This window comes from Bombina bombina, unplaced genomic scaffold (genome assembly GCF_027579735.1).
Source record: "Bombina bombina isolate aBomBom1 unplaced genomic scaffold, aBomBom1.pri scaffold_307, whole genome shotgun sequence".
Taxonomy (NCBI): domain Eukaryota; kingdom Metazoa; phylum Chordata; class Amphibia; order Anura; family Bombinatoridae; genus Bombina; species Bombina bombina.
Window position 1 is genome coordinate 136,845 of NW_026511377.1, and position 19,575 is coordinate 156,419.

At 41.0% G+C, this 19,575-nt stretch overlaps 1 protein-coding gene across 1 annotated transcript in view; it reads left to right on the plus strand.

The window, feature by feature from the left end:
* LOC128643721 (gastrula zinc finger protein XlCGF26.1-like) overlaps nt 1–19,575 on the plus strand; it is a 132,219-nt gene that overhangs the window by 99,608 nt on the left and 13,036 nt on the right. Inside the window, exons 9-11 of the mRNA XM_053696548.1 lie at nt 5,322–5,429; nt 8,243–8,347; nt 15,647–16,965. Of these exons, the coding sequence (XP_053552523.1) occupies nt 5,322–5,429; nt 8,243–8,347; nt 15,647–16,839 (1,406 nt within the window). The 3' untranslated portion in view covers nt 16,840–16,965. The remainder of the gene's footprint in view (nt 1–5,321; nt 5,430–8,242; nt 8,348–15,646; nt 16,966–19,575) is intronic.

Consider the following 19,575-nt stretch of genomic DNA (forward strand, 5'->3'; position numbering starts at 1 on the left):
AGTGTGTTTTTGCTTCATTAAAGTGATTTCTAAGCCTGTTTGTCTTACTACTAGTCTGTTAAACATGTTTGAGTCCAAGGAAAATCCTTGTTCAATGTGTTTAGAAGCCATGGTGGAACCCCCTCTCAGAATGTGTCCCACTTGTACTGATATGTCTATACACCTTAAAGACCATATTGTTGCACTTAAAAATGTGGCCCAAGATGATTCTTAGACAGAAGTTAATGAGGTTAGCCCGTTGACCTCCCCCCAAGTTTCACAACCAGTTATGCCCGCTCAAGCGACGCCTAGCACCTCTAGCGTGTCTAACTCTTTTACCTTACAAGACTTGGCGGCAGTTATGGATAATACCCTCTCAGTATTTTTATCTAAGCTGCCTGTGTTACCTGCAAAGTGTGATAGCTCTGTTTTAAGAACAGATTATGAGCATTCTGACGCTTTAGTAGCCGTATCCGATATACACTCACAACGCTCTGAAATGGGGGCGAGGGATGTGCTGTCTGAGGGAGAAATTTCCGATTCGGGAAAGGTTGCTCCTCAGACAGACTCTGATACGTTGGCTTTTAAATTTAAACTAGAACACTTCCGTTTATTGCTCAGGGAGGTATTAGTTACTCTGGATGATTGTGACCCTTTGGTGGTTCCAGAGAAATTGTGTAAAATGGACAAGTACCTAGAAGTTCCTGTTTACACTGATGTGTTCTCGGTCCCTAAGAGGATTGCGGATATAGTAACTAGAGAGTGGGATAGACCAGGTATTACGTTTGTTCCCCCTCCTGTTTTTAAGAAAATGTTCCCCATATCTGACCCCATGTGGGACTCGTGGCAGACGGTCCCTAAGGTGGAGGGGGCTGTTTCTTCACTTGCTAAACGCACAACCATACCAATTGAGGACAGTTGTGCTTTTAAAGACCCTATGGTTTACTTAAGAAAATTTTTGTTCATCAAGGTTTTCTTCTCCAACCTATAGCGTGCATTGTTCCTGTAACTCCAGACGGAGACCTCAAATGAGGACATTATGGACAGAATTACGGCTCTTAAGCTGGCTAATTCTTTTATCACAGATGCCGCTTTCCAACTAGCTAAGTTAGCGGCAAAGAATTCAGGTTTCGCCATTCTGGCACACAGGGCGCTATGGCTAAAGTCCTGGTCGGCCTATGTGTCGTCAAAATCCAAACTACTGAACATCCCTTTCATAGGAAAGACCCTTTTCGGGCCTGAATTGAAAGAGATTATCTCAGAAATCACTGGGGGAAAAGGTCATGTTCTCCCTCAGGTCAAGTCCTTTTAGACTAAGAACAAACAAAATAATTTTCGTTCCTTTCGAAATTTCAGGAGCGGTCTCGCTCCATCCTCCCCTGCTGCAGAGCAAGAGGGTAACACTTCACAACCCAGGGCAGCCTTGAAATCTTACCAGGGCTGGAACAAGGGTAAACAGGCCAAGAAGCCTGCAGCTGCCTCCAAGACAGCATGAAGGGGTAGCCCCTGATCCGGGACCGGATCTAGTAGGGGGCAGACTATCTCTCTTCGCTCAGGCCTGGGCAAGAGACGTACACGATCCTTGGGCCTTAGAGATTGTATCCCAGGGATATCTCCTAGAATTCAAGGACTCCCCTCCAAGGGGAAGGTTCCACATTTCTCGTCTGTCTACAGACCAGACAAAGAAAGAGGCGTTCTTACGCTGCGTAGGAGACCTACATACAATGGGAGTGATTCACCCAGTTCCAATTGTGGAACAAGGGCTGGGTTTTTACTCAAACCTGTTTGTGGTTCCCAAAAAAGAAGGAACTTTCAGACCAATCCTGGATCTCAAAATTCTAAACAAATTCCTCAGAGTCCCATCATTCAAGATGGAGACCATTCGAACAATCTTACCAATGATCCAGGAGGGTCAATATATGACTACCGTGGATCTAAAGGATGCGTATCTGCGCATTCCTATCCACAGAGATCATCACCAGTTTCTCAGGTTCGCCTTTCTGGACAAGCATTATCAGTTTGTGGCACTTCCTTTCTGGTTGGCCACTGCTCCCAGAATTTTCACAAAAGTGCTAGGGTTCCTCCTGGCGGTTCTAAGGCTGCGCGGCATAGCAGTGGCGCCTTATCTAGACGACATCTTAATTCAGGCGTCAACTTTCCAAAGAGCCAAGTCTCACACGGAAATTGTTTTGGCCTTTCTGAGGTCTCACGGGTGGAAGGTGAACATCAAAAAGAATTCTCTCTCCCCTCTCACTAGAGTTTCCTTCCTAGGAACTCTATTAGACTCGGTAGAAATGAAAATATTTCTGAAGGAGGTCAGAAAGTTAAAACTCTTAACCACTTGCCGAGCTCTTCATTCCATTCCTCTGCCATCTGTAGCTCAGTGCATGGAGACAATCGGACTAATGGTAGCGGCAATGGACATAGTCCCTTTTGCTCGGATACACCTCAGACCACTGCAACTATGCATGCTCAAACAGTGGATGTCTCCTCAAATACAGTTGGACCAGGAGACCAGGGATTCTCTTCTCTGGTGGTTGTCTCAGGATCACCTGTCTCAGGGAATGTGTTTCCGCAGACCAGAGTGGATCATCGTAACGACCGACGCCAGTCTGTTGGGCTGGGGTGCAGTCTGGGACTCCCTGAAAGCTCAGGGCTTATGGTCTCGGGAAGAAGCTCTTCTCCCGATAAACATTCTGGAACTAAGAGCGATATTCAATGCTCTTCAGGCATGGCCTCAGCTAGCTGCGGCCAAATTCATCAGATTTCAGTCGGACAACATCACGACTGTAGCTTACATCAACCATCAAGGGGGAACAAAGAGTCTCCTAGCAATGATGGAAGTAACCAAAATAATCAGGTGGGTGGAGGATCACTCTTGCCACCTCTCAGCAATTCACATCCCAGGAGTAGACAACTGGGAGGTGGATTTTCTAAGTCGTCAGACTTTTCACCTGGGGGAGTGGGAACTCCACCCGGAGGTATTTGCTCAGCTGATTCAGCTATGGGGCACTCCAGAATTGGATCTGATGGCGTCCCGTCAGAATGCCAAACTTCCTCTTTATGGGTCCAGGTCCCGGGATCCTCAGGCGGTGCTGATAGATGCTCTAGCAGCGCCTTGGTCTTTCATTCTGGCTTATGTGTTTCCACCGTTTCCTCTCCTTCCTCGTCTGGTTGCCAGAATCAAGCAGGAGAGGGTGTCGGTGATTCTAATAGCGAGTGACCACGCAGGACATGGTATGCAGACCTAGTGGACATGTCATCCGTTCCACCATGGACTCTGCCAGTGAGGCAGGACTTTCTACTACAAGGTCCTTTCAAACATCCAAATCTAATTTCTCTGCGTCTAACTGCTTGGAGATTGAACACCTAATCCTATCAAAGCGTGGCTTCTCTGAGTCGGTTATCGATACCCTGATTCAGGCTAGAAAGTTTGTCACCAGGAAAATCTACCATAAGATTTGGCGAAAATATTTTTCTTGGTGCGAATCCAAGGGTTACTCATGGAGTAAGATTAGGATTCCCAGGATATTGTCTTTTCTCCAAGATTGGAGAAAGGATTGTCAGCTAGTTCCTTTAAAAGGACAGATATCTGCTTTGTCTATTCTTTACACAAACGTCTGGCGGAGGTACCAGACGTTCAAGCGTTTACTCAGGCTTTAGTCATAATCAAGCCTGTTTATAGACCTGTGGCTCCGCCATGGAGTCTGAATTTAGTTCTTTCAGTTCTACAAGGGGTTCCGTTTGAACCCTTACGTTCCATAGATATTAAGTTTTTATCTTGGAAATTGTTGTCCTAATCCTTCTTCGAAGAAGGAACATCTGTTACACAATCTTGATGTGGTTCGTGCTTTAAAGTTCTATTTACAAGCACCTAAGGACATGGTATGCAGACCTAGTGGACATGTCATCCGTTCCACCATGGACTCTGCCAGTGAGGCAGAACTTTCTACTACAAGGTCCTTTCAAACATCCAAATCTAATTTCTCTGCGTCTAACTGCTTGGAGATTGAACACCTAATCCTATCAAAGAGTGGCTTCTCTGAGTCGGTTATCGATACCCTGATTCAGGCTAGAAAGTTTGTCACCAGGAAAATCTACCATAAGATTTGGCGAAAATATTTTTCTTGGTGCGAATCCAAGGGTTACTCATGGAGTAAGATTAGGATTCCCAGGATATTGTCTTTTCTCCAAGATTGGAGAAAGGATTGTCAGCTAGTTCCTTAAAAGGACAGATATCTGCTTTGTCTATTCTTTACACAAACGTCTGGCGGAGGTACCAGACGTTCAAGCGTTTACTCAGGCTTTAGTCAGAATCAAGCCTGTTTATAGACCTGTGGCTCCGCCATGGAGTCTGAATTTAGTTCTTTCAGTTCTACAAGGGGTTCCGTTTGAACCCTTAAATTCCATAGATATTAAGTTTTTATCTTGGAAATTGTTGTCCTAATCCTTCGAAGAAGGAACGTCTGTTACACAATCTTGATGTGGTTCGTGCTTTAAAGTTCTATTTACAAGCACCTAAGGATTTCAGACAAACAACTTCTTTGTTTGTTATCTATTCTGGTAAGAGGAGAGGTCAGAAGGCGACCGCTACCTCTCTTTCCTTTTGGCTGAAAAGCATCATCCGTTTGGCCTATGAGACTGCTGGCCAGCAGCCTCCTGAAACAATTACTGCTCATTCTACCAGAGCAGTGGCTTCCACATGGGCTTTTAAAAATGAGGCTTCCGTTGAACAGATTTGTAAGGCAGCGACTTGGTCTTCGCTGCATACTTTTTCCAAATTTTCCAAATTCGATACTTTTGCTTCTTCTGAGGCTATTTTTGGGAGAAAGGTTTTACAAGCAGTGGTGCCTTCCGTTTAAGGTACCTGTCTTGTTCTCTCCCTTCATCCTTGTCCTAAAGCTTTGGTATTGGTATCCCACAAGTAAAGGATGAATCCGTGGACTGGATACACCTTACAAGAGAAAACAGAATTTATGCTTACCTGATAAATTACTTTCTCTTGTGGTGTATCCAGTCCACCGCCCGCCCTGGCTATTAAGTCAGGTAGATTTTTTGTTTAAACTACAGTCACCACTGCACCCTATGGTTTCTCCTTTTTTCTTCCTAAGCTTCGTTCGAATGACTAGGGGGTGGAGCTAGAGGGGGAGCTATATGGACAGCTCTGCTGTGTGCTCTCTTTGCCACTTCCTGTTAGGAAGGAGAATATCCCACAAGTAAAAGATGAATCCGTGGACTGGATACACCACAAGAGAAAGTAATTTATCAGGTAAGCATAAATTCTGTTTTTAAATAAAGGCCATGTAAATAGTGATTCATTTATTCATTCTTTTTTTTTCCAGGTGAAAAAGATGCTAAGATTTCATGTAACATGGAACACATAGAAGATCAGTGGCTAAGAAATATAACAGAAGATGCAGAGCAGGAAATATGTGACAATATAAATTCAGGTAAGTGCACGTGTGTGACGTGTCTGAGGGATACAGGGCACAGGTGAGTGTATGTGTGTGATGTGTCTGAGGGATGCAGAGCAAAGGTGAGTGTACATGTGTGACATGCCTGAGGGACGCAAAACAAAGGTGAGTGTACGTGTGTGACGTGTCTGAGGGATGCAGGGCAAAGGTGAGTGTACGTGTGTGATGTGTCTGAGGGATACAGGGTACAGGTGAGTGTACGTGTGTGATGTGTCTGGGGGATACAGGGTACAGGTGAGTGTACGTGTGTGATGTTTCTGAGGGATGCTGAGGATAGGTGAGTGTACGTGTGTGATGTGCCTGAGGGATGCAGGGCACAGGTGAGTGTATGTGTGTGACGTGTCTGAGGGATGCAGAGCAAAGGAGAGTGTACGTGTGTGATGTGTCTGACCATGGAACTCCCAGTAAAGTAGCCTACAAGTTTCTCATAAAATTGTGCAAACATATATAGCATTATAAACACATTTTTCAAAGACCTACCTTGTTATTTGACTGCTGTGCAAGCTTAGTCCTAAACATGTAAATAAGTCTCCTTTTTACTGGTTGCTAGGCGCCTCTATGGACGAGTGTACACTGTGCACCAGCAGTGATTCTGTGACATTTGTTTGCCGTGTGCTATAGATCATTAGCAAGACCTAAGTTATCATATGGCACTGCACTGCAGAGGGTACACGTGCCTTAGCAGTAAATTTCAAAATGCTAGATTTCTAATATAGTATTGTTTTATCTTTTTTATATTTATAGGCCATGTTCTCATTTTAATTTACCTTCTGAATAATACAGGATTTCCTGAGACTGGTGTAGAGTCCTTTGAGAAATCAAGGGTTAAGTCCTCATGTAGCCGCTACAAAATTACTGGCTTCTGGATTTTTGGGCTGCCTCGTTGTTTTGTACAAATTTGTCAGTCTTACAATACCCCATATAGATAAAGACACTCGTAGATAGACAGATATTTAACATTTACATACTGCTAGATTACGAGGCTTGCATCAGGCTTAAAAAGCAGCGTTGAGAGGTCCCAACGCTGCTTTTTAACGCCCGCTGGAATTACAAGTCTTGCAGGTACAGGTGTACCGCTCACTTTTCGGCCAGACTAAAAAATACCGCAAATCCACTTACGTCAATTGCGTATCCTATTTTTTCAATGGGACTTGCATAGCGCCAGTATTACGAGTCTTCCAAAAAGTGAGAGGTACACCCTCTCCTGTCAAGCCTGGTACCGCATTTTAAAGTCAGTAGTTAAGAGTTTTATGGGCTAACGCCGTAGTATAAAACTCTTAACTAAAGTGCTAAAAAGTACACTAACACCCATAAACTACCTATTAACCCCTAAACCGAGGCCCCCCCCCCACATCGCAAACACTATAATACATTTTTTAACCCCTAATCTGCCGAACCGGACATCGCCGCCACTATAATAAATATATTAACCCCTAAACTGCCGCACTCCCGCCTCGCAAACACTAGTTAAATTTTATTAACCCCTAATCTGCCGTCCCTAACATCGCCGACACCTACCTACATTTATTAACCCTTAAGCTGCCGCCCCCAATGTCGCCGCCACTATATTAAAATTATTAACTCCTAAATCTAAGTGTAACCCTAACACCCCGCTAACTTAAATATAATTTAAATAAATCTAAATAAAATTACTACAGTTAACTAAATTATTCCTATTTAAAACTAAATACTTACCTATAAAATAAACCCTAAGCTAGCAACAATATAACTAATAGTTACATTGTAGCTATCTCACGGTTTATTTTTATTTTACAGTTCAACTTTGTATTTATTTTAACTAGATAGAATAGTTACTAAATAGTTATTAACTATTTAATAACTACCTAGCTCAAATAAAGACAAATTTACCTGTAAAATAAAACCTAACTTAAGTTACAATTACACCTAACACTACACTATAATTAAATTAATTCCCTAAATTAACTACAATTAAATACAATTATCTAAAGTACGAAAAAAAACCCCCACTAATTAACAGAAAATAATAAAATAATTACAAGATTTTTAAACTAATTACACCTAATCTAATCCCCCTAATAAAATAAAAAAAGCCCCCAAAATAATAAAAAGCCCTACCCTATACTAAATTACAAATAGCCCTTAAAAGGGCTTTTTGCGGGGTATTGCCCCAAAGTAATCCGCTCTTTTACCTGTAAAAAAAAAAGTACAATACCCCCCCCCCCCCAACATTAAAACCCACCACCCACACACCCAACCCTACTCTAAAACCCACCCAATACCCCCTTAATAAAACCTAACACTAACCCCTTGAAGATCACCTTACCGGGAGTCGTCTTCACCCAACCGGGCTGAAGTCCTCAACAAAGCCGGGAGAAGTCTTCATCCAACCGGGCAGAAGTGGTCCTCCAGACGGGCAGAAGTCTTCACCCAGACGGCATCTTCTATCTTCATCCAAACTTTGGTTAACAAAAGCTTGTTACAATAGCTCTGACATAAGAGGGAATAACAATCTAGAGGGGCGGCGCATGCGCAATGCGCTAAAGGGAGTAATACCAGACTGGTCGCACATCCAGAAAATATTCTAAGGGGCTTAGGCATTGTACTTTGTAAACAGACATTTAAAAAAATATTTATAAATGCAGACGATTCACACAGAATGTTCTGCACTACCATACTTAAATTCCTGCTATTATGTTTAAAAATGTATTATTTTTTGTGTGAACTGTCCCTTTAAGTTAATTGTAGGAGTTTGATGTTATTTTTGAAATTTCAGTGATTTATTTATTTATTCTTTTTTTTTCCCCCAGGTGAAAATGATGCTAAGATTTCATGTAACATGGGACAAACAAAAGATCAGTGGCTAAGAAATGTCCAACCATCAGAGCAGGAAATGTGTGCCAATATAAGTACAGGTGAGTGTACGTGTGTGAGATGTCTGAGGGACGCAGGGTGCAAGTGAGTGTACGTGTGTGACATGTCTGTGGGACGCAGGGTGCAAGTGAGTCTACGTGTGTGACGTGTCTGTGGGAAGTAGGGCACATGAGTGCGACATGTCTGAGGGAAGCAGAGCACGCATGAGTGTATGTGTGTGACATGTCTGTTAAGTTGGGCACGTGAGTGTTTGTGACGTGTCTGTGGGAAGTAGGGCACATGTGTGCGACATGTCTGAGGGAAGCAGAGCACACATGAGTGTATGTGTGACATGTCTGTAAAGTAGGGCACGTGAGTAAGTGTGTGTAATGTCTGTGTGATATGTCTAAGGGATGCAGGACATAGGTGAGTGTATATGGGTGACACGTGAGAGGGACGCAGGGCACAGGTGAGTAAGTGTGTGACATGTCTGGGATGGAGGGAATAGGTGTGTGTACGTGTGACATATCTAAGGAAAGCAGTTTACATGTGTGACACTTGAGAGGGATGTAGGGCAAAGTGAGTGTTTGTGTCATGTCTGTGAGAAACAGGGCACATATAGTGTATGTGTGCGACATGTGAGGGTTGCAGGGCACAGGTGAGTGTACGTGTGAGATGTGTCTGCGGGAAACAGGGCACAGGTGAGTGTACATGTCTGATGTGTATGTTCACTAATAGTTTATTTTACATATTATATATTACTTTTTATATAAAGTGATACTTTGGTTTTCATTACAAGTAAAGAATATATGGCATAAATGCAACATTCTAAAAAAAATAAAACTAAATGTTTTGTGCTAATAGCAATAATTATTTAAAGGGACACTCAAATAAACTTTTATGATTCAGAAAGAGCATTCAGTTTTATGATACTTTCCAATTTACTTCCATAATCAAATTTTGCAGTCTTTTTATATACATACTTTCTGGGGAACAAGCTCCTACTTAGCATGTGCACAAGCTCACAGGGTATATGTATACTAGTCTGTGATTGGCTCATGTCTGTCACATGATAAAGGGAGGCGGAAAAAGGGTAAAAAAAATAAATTTGACAGAATTTTTTTTACTGCTTATTTGAAATTCAGAGTAGGTATTATTGTCTTGTCTTTTTATTATGCATTTGTTAATTATGCAATTGTATTTAATGGTCCTTTATGTTACATATTAACCCTCTTTTCTGTGATGTAAATGCTCTTAGCCTTTTTTAAGTTAACTCAATAGCTGTGGTGGTTTGATGTTATTTTGGAAATTTGTTACAAGTTGATATCCTTTTGGTTTATTTGTATTGGGGTATTTTAAGCTTTTTCAGCTAAATACTCCTCATCTATATAATATTACAGATTTGGCTACCTTACTTCCTTTCCTCAGATACCCCTACGCTCATTCTCAGTGACTTCAACCTCCCTGTTGATAATCCCACTGCCTCCTATGCAAAAAACTTCTGCAACTCACTTCCTCTTTTGGCCTGTCACAATGGACTGACTCTCCCACTCACAAAGATGGTCACTCCCTTGATCTGTTTTTCAGCTATCGATGCACTATCTCAAACTTCACAAACTTACCTTTTCCTCTTTCTGACCACCACCTCCTCACTTGTAACATCACCTCCCTCCCTATAATTCTCCCTCCTTCTACCTCTCACACTAAACTTGACAGCAGTATTAAGTCAATAGATCAGCAACAGCTTGCTAGCTCTCTCGAACCTCTTCTCTCTTCCAACCGCTCCTTTTCTTGTCCTGATGAATCTATCTGCCACTACATCTCCACCCTTACATCGGTTCTTGATAATCTGGCCACACCTACCATAGGTCAGAAAACATACTCATCCTCAGCCCTGGCATACTCCTCTGACACTGTACCTACGCAGATGTTCCGTACTGCTGAGCGACACTGGAGGAAATCTCAGAGTTCTGCTGACTTTCTTCACTATAAGTTCATCTTGAACGCTTACTATTCTGCCCTTAATCTATATAAGCAACATTACTTCTCTACTTTTATCTCTACTCTTTCTTCAAACCCAAAATGTCTGTTCTCCACATTCAATACTCTTCACTGCCCACCCCCACCTCCCACCAAAACTTTTCTCTCAGCTCAAGATTTTGCCAGTTACTTTAATAACAAAATAGACTCCATCAGAAATGAAATCCGCTCTCAACATACTTCCAGTCCCCCACCCCCTCAAAAGCTCACAATCATCCAAAACCCACATAGCCATAAATTTAGCTCTTTTACCCCTGTTACAGAGGAAGAAGTTTCTGCCCTTATACTATCCTCTCACCTCACTACCTGTCCCCTCGACCCCATCCCCTCACAACTACTCCCCTCCCTCTCTTCTACCCTTACCTCTATACTCGCACACATCTTCAACCTCTCCCTCAGCACTGGTATAGTTCCCACATCTCTTAAACATGCATTAGTCACACCTATACTCAAAAAAACCTTCTCTCGATCCAACATCCCCATCCAACTACCACCCTATTTCCCTACTCCCTTTTGCCTCAAAGCTTCCTGAAAAGCTAGTATATGCACGTCTAGCCCATTTCCTTACATTAAACTCCCTCCTTGACCCACTGCAATGCGGATTTTTTCTCTTTCACTCAACAAAGACAGCAATTGTTAAGGTTACCAACGACCTACTTACAGCAAAATCCAAAGGCCACTTCTCTCTACTTATCCTCCTTGATCTGCCTGCAGCCTTTGATACTGTCGAGCACCCTCTTTTGCTCCATACCCTCCAATCCTTCGGCATCTGCGACACAGCTCTCTCTTGGTTCTCTTCCTATCTGTCTAAACATACCTTTAGTGTAGCCTTCTCTGGGGCATGCTCTGCCCCGTTACCTCTTTCTGTTGGGGTACCGCAAGGCTCTGTCCTCTGTCCCCTTCTCTTCTCAATCTACACGTCCTCATTAGGTTCCTTAATAAAGTCTCAAAGGTTTAATTATCATTTGTATGCAGACGATACCCAAATCTACCTCTCTGCACCAGAACTATCTCCTTCCTTGCTAACCCGTGTCACTGTCTCTCTCATATCTCATCTTGGATGTCCTCTCACTACCTCAAGCTAAAACTCTCCAAAACTGAGTTCCATATCTTCCACCCTTCTTCCAAAATCTCCACCCCCCATGACTCTATAACTGTTGATAACTACATCATTACCTCACATGCCATCTTGGGGTCACACTTGACTCAGATCTTTCTTTCACTCCTCACATTCAGTTCTTGGCTAAAGCCTGCGGCTTCCACTTTAAAAACATTGCTTACATTAGACATTTCCTTACACAAGACACAACTAAGATTTTAAACCACTCTCTCATCCTTTCCCGCCTCATCTACTGCAACTCCATCCTCTCTGGTCTCCCTAGCTGCCACCTAGCTTCTTTTACAATCCATAATGAATGCCTCTGCCAGGCTCAACTTCCTTACACGTCGCTCTTCATCTTCCGCACCTCTCTGCCAATCCCTTCACTGGCTTCCTCTTGCCTCCAGGATTAAACACAAAATTCTCACTCTGACACACATAGCCCTCCACTGCATTGCTCCCCCCTACATCTCAGATCTTGTCTCCTGATACTCTCCCTCCCGTCCCCTTCGCTCCGCTCATGATCTCCTACTACAAGTGCTTCCTGAAGAGTCTACTATTCAGGGACACATACAACCTACACGAACCTTCCTTATCTCCACTGCTATTCCCTTAAACTCCATGGCACGTAAGCCTATGAGCCCAGCTGTTTGTAGTTCACCTTCATAAGAGCCGACTACAACAGTGCAACTCTCAGCAGGACCCTCTACCACTTTGATCCCGGTATTTTTTTTTTATATACCACGTATGTTCATAGAGCTGCGAAACCTGTTGGCGCTCTACAAATACCTTATAATAATTGCCTGAGTAATACAGCTGGCTGGGGAGCTGCTGATTATCCCAGAAGGTGTAGTTGACATGTGAGTGAGATTCTTCTCTATGATTAAGATTTTATATATTGCTTAGATATACTACACCACCTGGGGCCATTTTCTTTGTTTTGTTGTTTTAGAGTTATCCTTGTTTTAACTACAAGCACAAAAGCAGTAGTTAAAATTATTTTAGCCGGGGGCGGAGCCGACTACCAGGCTGTTCAGACGCATGTTGCTGGAGCTCTGGTATTAAACCTTATTTTTAGGAGATTTTTTGGAGGTTTTTTTGGCAACTAAGCAACTAATTTTAATCTCCAAACAAAGATTCATTACAGCCCATCTTTTGCATCCTGTTTTAAAGCAGACTAGGTGACTAGAAAGAGGATCTTTATTGAGAAATGATTGCCTTAAGGTCGTCATGTGAACGCAGAACTCAGACGCAAGCCCTAAGAATCTAGCACCAGTATGGAGATTGGTCTTTTTGCTACAGAACTAGCCTAAATATTGGACTCCTTCTTATTAATATGGGCTGAGGTGAATTTCGAAAAAAGTGTGACCCGCACAGTGTAACAAAATAAGAACATTAGATACGCGGCCTGCTGAACAACATGGAGGACGCACATGACGTAGTGTGCCAGACAGACACCCTGAAGCTGGTCATTTCCCTTTTGAAGAATATGACTGACCGCTTAGACCATCATTATCTAGCTTGTTCGGCTGTCCTACAATCTGCTGCGGGTTCACCCCTTCTCACATTAGCCGACCCAGAACTCACCTACAGCCCATCGGATGTCAGATGTGGCAGTCGGGAGGAACCGGAGGAACACCCGACATGCAGGATCCCAGGAGCAAGCTCAAGTCCAGTCGATAAGACGCAACTTACCGTACTCACAGGCGCCACTCCAGTAGTGCCAGGGAGGTCCCGGAGTCCTGTGGCTTCACAGGCACTATCGACAGCAGTCATTATTCATCGGAAGTCATCCCCGCAAAGCTCCGCTTCAGCTATGGAGGTATATGCTAAGAGAAAGAGAGGAGACCGAGTAACAGACATAGCTTGCAGTCATGTACAGAGCACCTCATGTAGCTCCCCTTTACAGCAACACCGTTCCAACACCGAGATACATTTAGTTGACCTGAGACTCTCAGACTTTAGAAGAGCTGGCATAGGCTGAAAGGCCAGACATATACAAGCTCTGCTGCCTGGCAGCTTTCATTAGAGGCATCGCTTACACTGAATAACAAATGTAACTAATATATAAGATGCAGGGTTGTATTTATGTTTATGAGTAAGGCGAACAGGGCAAGTCTACACAAGCAGCAGATAACTATTAACTTTGGGAACGGTTCATGATGGCAGTATTGCCAGATACTTCTGTCTCCCCAACCAGTGCAGAACTGTGATTTTGTTTAAAGCTGCTTTTTTTTTCTCCGGCTCATATCAAATGTTATCGATATCAGGTTGAGATCTGTTTGTTATATAGTTGTTGAATCTCACTGTTCATTATCTCCTTAAGTATTTTATAAATATTTAATGTTTTCTCACATGCCATCCTTAATAGTAGACAAGTCTTATATTGTCTCTTCTCTGGTGTATTATTTGCTTAAAGCAGGCATAGCTTAATATTTGCAAGACTTTTTTTTTATATTAGCTAAGGGGGCTCCCTTGTTCATTCCTTTATTTTGATTATGTTATTTTATATGGCTAAACTTTTAATGCTCAACAGCATATGGAAATATGTTATAGCTGACAAGGAGATTATGAGTTCTTGTTCACATATTACTGTTCCAACTCTGTTTACTATTGTTATGAGCCCAATCAAAGTTGGTTGATACCCCTGGTCCTGCAATATAAGGTCCACATATATGCTAGCCCTGTAGGGTCTGCTTTTTATTGGAGTGCTACCAACTCTGAAACTATTAGCGTGCACCTCTCTTCTGAGATTCAAGTTATGTAAGCAAGAGATTGACTAATTGTATACTACTAACCACTACATTTTATTTCCAACTAGTCTAGGAGACTGGAATAGCACTGAATATGTGGGGGCGCCTTATATCCCTCAGTTTAATGTTCTTTCTATTCTAATTTTATAATATCTATCTAGGGGGGAAATATCTACATGATGCCCATCAGCTGATCCCAAGATATAGCCCCTTGTTTTATGTTAGAACACCCTATATCATAGAGCCTTGTTAGAGACCAAGCTCAGTAACCATGCTATAATTTTAGTTTCTTAATATATTTGAAAATGCCTATTAGATTGAAACGTTCATTCCGATACAACCTCTAGCCCCAAATACCACTTTGTAATAGTTTCCTGCTCAAATATAATAGTGTCGGGGTCCTGGTTGGCCTCCCCCACATGTGGGTTAGCTTTACACATTACATTCCATTTCTTTGAATGCCCCTTTAACTGCTAGTGTTTCGCAAATTGGTGATTGTTACCCTAGGAATAGGAGAATTATGAACTCAAGGCAGATAACTGTTTAATTTCACATCGCCCTGTAGTTTATATTCTTAAGACAAATTATCTAGCTCCGCCCCCACCCTTCCCTTCCCCTCTCCCCTATCCCCCCCATTATGAGCGGCTCTTGCCCGCTGCATCCCTCATCCCCCTATATATGCAGGCCTACAGGAGGCCTGATAAATGCCAGCTCCCTTCCTCTCACTATTTTCAGCGTATAGACTACCCCTTATCTGAGAGTAGGGACCACTAGTTACCTGTATTATAAAACTGAGACTTCATTTCTATATGCCCCTGTCACACATGTTTTGATCTCACTGTGCGCATTCTGTATTTAAGGTCATAAAGTCGGTGCTATAATTTACGTCAAATGTTATCTCTCTGTTCTCAACCTAGATACCTTCCATATCTTTGACTCCTATTATTATATAAATATTGAAACTCTATTGTCTAGATAATATCTTAACAAATTCTATATTAGCACACCAATGTTTTAATTCTTATGTACCTTTCATATGTGATTTGTAACAGTTATTTTTCTTTTTGTATTTGTCTTGTGCTGGGTCACACTCCCTTTTCTGTTACTTTTATCCATTGTCTCAATAAAAAAATTATTTAAAAAAAAAAAAAAAATATTTTAGCCCATAAACTAATCTTTATATTACTAAAAGTTTTTGTGGACACAATATTAAAAGGAATAGATATATTAGGTAGAAAAACAGCAACATTATATTAAAGTTAGTTCAGTCTTTGACTAAGTGTGAATTATTAGAAATAGTCCCTAATGTCCAGTAAACTGCCCTTAAGCCTTAGCATAGAAAAGGTCTAGTTGTCACAGTGTCTACTACAAGTGTAGGGGACTGATTAAATCAGAACAGTTTATATGTTCTCATGATAAAATAATTATGTAATTAATAACATTAGTTCCATTGTGTTTCTTATTGACAGGTGAATTTACAAACTGCAATAATCCTAGTCATGATCAGAGTCCAAATGCTTCTTTAAATCTTCAAAATCAAAGAAGCCACATGGGAAATTTATGTACTGAATGTGGGAAATGTTTTCTTAAGAAATCACATCTTCTTAAACATCTAAAAATTCATACAGGAAAAAAGCAATTTTCCTGTCCTATATGTGGGAAATGTTTTAACTGTAAAAACATTCTTGTTGCTCATCAGAAAATTCATACAGGGGAGAAAGCATTTTCATGTTCTGACTGTGGAAAATGTTTTACTCGGAAATCAACTCTTCTTATGCATCAACTAATTCATACAGGGGAGAAAGCATTTTCATGTTCTGACTGTGGAAAATGTTTTATCCTGAAATCAACTCTTATTAGACATCAAACAATTCATACAGGGGAGAAAGCATTTTCATGTTCTGACTGTGGGAAATGTTTTACGCAGAAATCACATCTCATTACACATCAGAAAATTCATACAGGGGTGAAAGGATTTTCATGTTCTGACTGTGGAAAATGTTTTACTCGGAAATCAACTCTTCTTATGCATCAACAAATTCATACAGGGGAGAAAGCATTTTCATGTTCTGACTGTGGGAAATGTTTTTCTCAAAAATCAAATCTCATTACACATCAGAAAATTCATACAGGGTTGAAAGTATTTTCATGTTCTGACTGTGGAAAATGTTTTACTCGGAAATCAACTCTTCTTCTGCATCATCAAATTCATACAGGGGAGAAAGCATTTTCATGTTCTGACTGTGGGAAATGTTTTACTCAGAAATCAAATCTCATTACACATCAAACAATTCATACAGGGGAGAAAGCATTTTCATGTTCTGACTGTGGGAAATGTTTTACTCTGAAATCAACTCTTATTAGGCATCAGAAAATTCATACAGGGGAGAACGCATTTTCATGTTCTGACTGTGGGAAATGTTTTACTCTGAAATCACATCTTCTTAGCCATCAGAAAACGCATACAGGAGAAAAAGCATTTGTGTGTTCTGACTGTGGAAAATGTTTTACTCGGAAATCAACTCTTCTTATTCATCAAAAAATTCATACTGGGGAAAAAGGATTTCCATGTTCTAAATGTGGAAAATGTTTTATCCTGAAATCACATCTTATTAGGCATCAGAAAACTCATATTAAAAGAAATCAGAGTTTAACCTTCTAACTGAAGAGGAATAATATGGTAGTTGTCACCCACACAATACCAAGTGCTGATGACTGCATGTGACGCCCTGGGGACTGCAGTTTTGGAGCTGTTTGAGGTCCCTTCTGCACCTCAAGCATTTATGAGGTGACCCCAGGGATGATTTGATTTCAAAATTATGATTTAAATCACTAGTCTAAAACCAATTTAGATCATGGTTTTCATGTTTAGAATAAATTTTCAGATTATTTGTTTATAGTTATACCAGGCTATTACTAAATTGGTTATATATCATTAGATATGCAAAGATAGATCATTAAAATGAATGAAATTAGTTGGAGGTGAATTATCTCCAGTTTAATTGGTTAATCATTCACATTTTATCAACTTTTCACCTGTACTTTATTGGAAGTAGGAAAATTATTACATTAATAACAATATAAATAGTTTTATTTTACTAAAACAATAACATTATTTCTCTTGTTAAGGGTATCCAGTCCACGGATCATCCATTACTTGTGGGATATTCTCCTTCCCAACAGGAAGTTGCAAGAGGATCACCCACAGCAGAGCTGCTATATAGCTCCTCCCCTCACTGCCATATCCAGTCATTCTCTTGCAACTCTCAACTAAGATGGAGGTCGTAAGAGGACTGTGGTGTTTTATACTTAGTTTATTTCTTCAATCAAAAGTTTGTTATTTTTAAATGGTACCGGAGTGTACCGTTTATCTCAGGCAGTATTTAGAAGAAGAATCTGCCTGCGTTTTCTATGATCTTAGCAGAAGTAACTAAGATCCTTTGCTGTTCTCACATATTCTGAGGAGTGAGGTAACTTCAGAGGGGGAATAGCGTGCAGGTTTTCTTTCATGTAATTAGCAAGAGTCCATGAGCTAGTGACGTATGGGATATACATTCCTACCAGGAGGGGCAAAGTTTCCCAAACCTCAAAATGCCTATAAATACACCCCTCACCACACCCACAATTCAGTTTTTACAAACTTTGCCTCCGATGGAGGTGGTGAAGTAAGTTTGTGCTAGATTCTACGTTGATATGCGCTCCGCAGCAAGTTGGAGCCCGGTTTTCCTCTCAGCGTGCAGTGAATGTCAGAGGGATGTGAGGAGAGTATTGCCTATTTGAATGCAGTGATCTCCTTCTACGGGGTCTATTTCATAGGTTCTCTGTTATCGGTCGTAGAGATTCATCTCTTACCTCCCTTTTCAGATCGACGATATACTCTTATATATACCATTACCTCTGCTGATTCTCGTTTCAGTACTGGTTTGGCTTTCTACAAACATGTAGATGAGTGTCCTGGGGTAAGTAAATCTTATTTTCTGTGACACTCTAAGCTATGGTTGGGCGCTTTGTTTATAAAGTTCTAAATATATGTATTCAAACATTTATTTGCCTTGACTCAGAATGTTCAACTTTCCTTATTTTCAGACAGTCAGTTTCATATTTGGGATAATGCATTTGATTTAATCATTTTTTCTTACCTTCAAAAATTTGACTCTTCCCTGTGGGCTGTTAGGCTCGCGGGGGCTGAAAATGCTTCATTTTATTGCGTCATTCTTGGCGCGGACTTTTTTGGCGCAAAAAATTCGTTTCCGTTTCCGGCGTCATACGTGTCGCCGGAAGTTGCGTCATTTTTTGACGTTATTTTGCGCCAAAAATGTCGGCGTTCCGGATGTGGCGTCATTTTGGCGCCAAAAAGCATTTAGGCGCCAAATAATGTGGGCGTCTTATTGGCGCGAAAAATATGGGCGTCGCTTTTGTCTCCACATTATTTAAGTCTCATTTTTCATTGCTTCTGGTTGCTAGAAGCTTGTTCTTTGGCATTTTTTCCCATTCCTGAAACTGTCATTTAAGGAATTTGATCAATTTTGCTTTATATATATATATGTTGTTTTTTCTCTTACATATTGCAAGATGTCTCACGTTGCATCTGAGTCAGAAGATACTACAGGAAAATCGCTGTCTAGTGCTGAATCTACCAAAGCTAAGTGTATCTGCTGTAAACTTTTGGTAGCTATTTCTCCAGCTGTTGTTTGTATTGATTGTCATGACAAACTTGTTAAAGCAGATAATATTTCCTTTAGTAAAGTACCATTGCCTGTTGCAGTTCCTTCAACATCTAAGGTGCAGAATGTTCCTGATAATATAAGAGATTTTGTTTCTGAATCCATAAAGAAGGCTATGTCTGTTATTTCTCCTTCTAGTAAACGTAAAAAATCTTTTAAAACTTCTCTCCCTACAGATGAATTTTTAAATGAACATCATCATTCTGATTCTGATGACTCTTCTGGTTCAGAGGATTCTGTCTCAGAGGTTGATGCTGATAAATCTTCATATTTATTTAAAATGGAATTTATTCGTTCTTTACTTAAAGAAGTACTAATTGCTTTGGAAATAGAGGATTCTGGTCCTCTTGATACTAATTCTAAACGTTTGGATAAGGTATTTAAAGCTCCTGTGGTTATTCCAGAAGTTTTTCCTGTTCCTAATGCTATTTCTGCAGTAATTTCCAAAGAATGGGATAAATTGGGTAATTCATTTACTCCTTCTAAACGTTTTAAGCAGTTATATCCTGTGCCGTCTGACAGATTAGAATTTTGGGACAAAATCCCTAAAGTTGATGGGGCTATTTCTACCCTTGCTAAACGTACTACTATTCCTACGTCAGATGGTACTTCGTTTAAGGATCCTTTAGATAGGAAAATTGAATCCTTTCTAAGAAAAGCTTATCTGTGTTCAG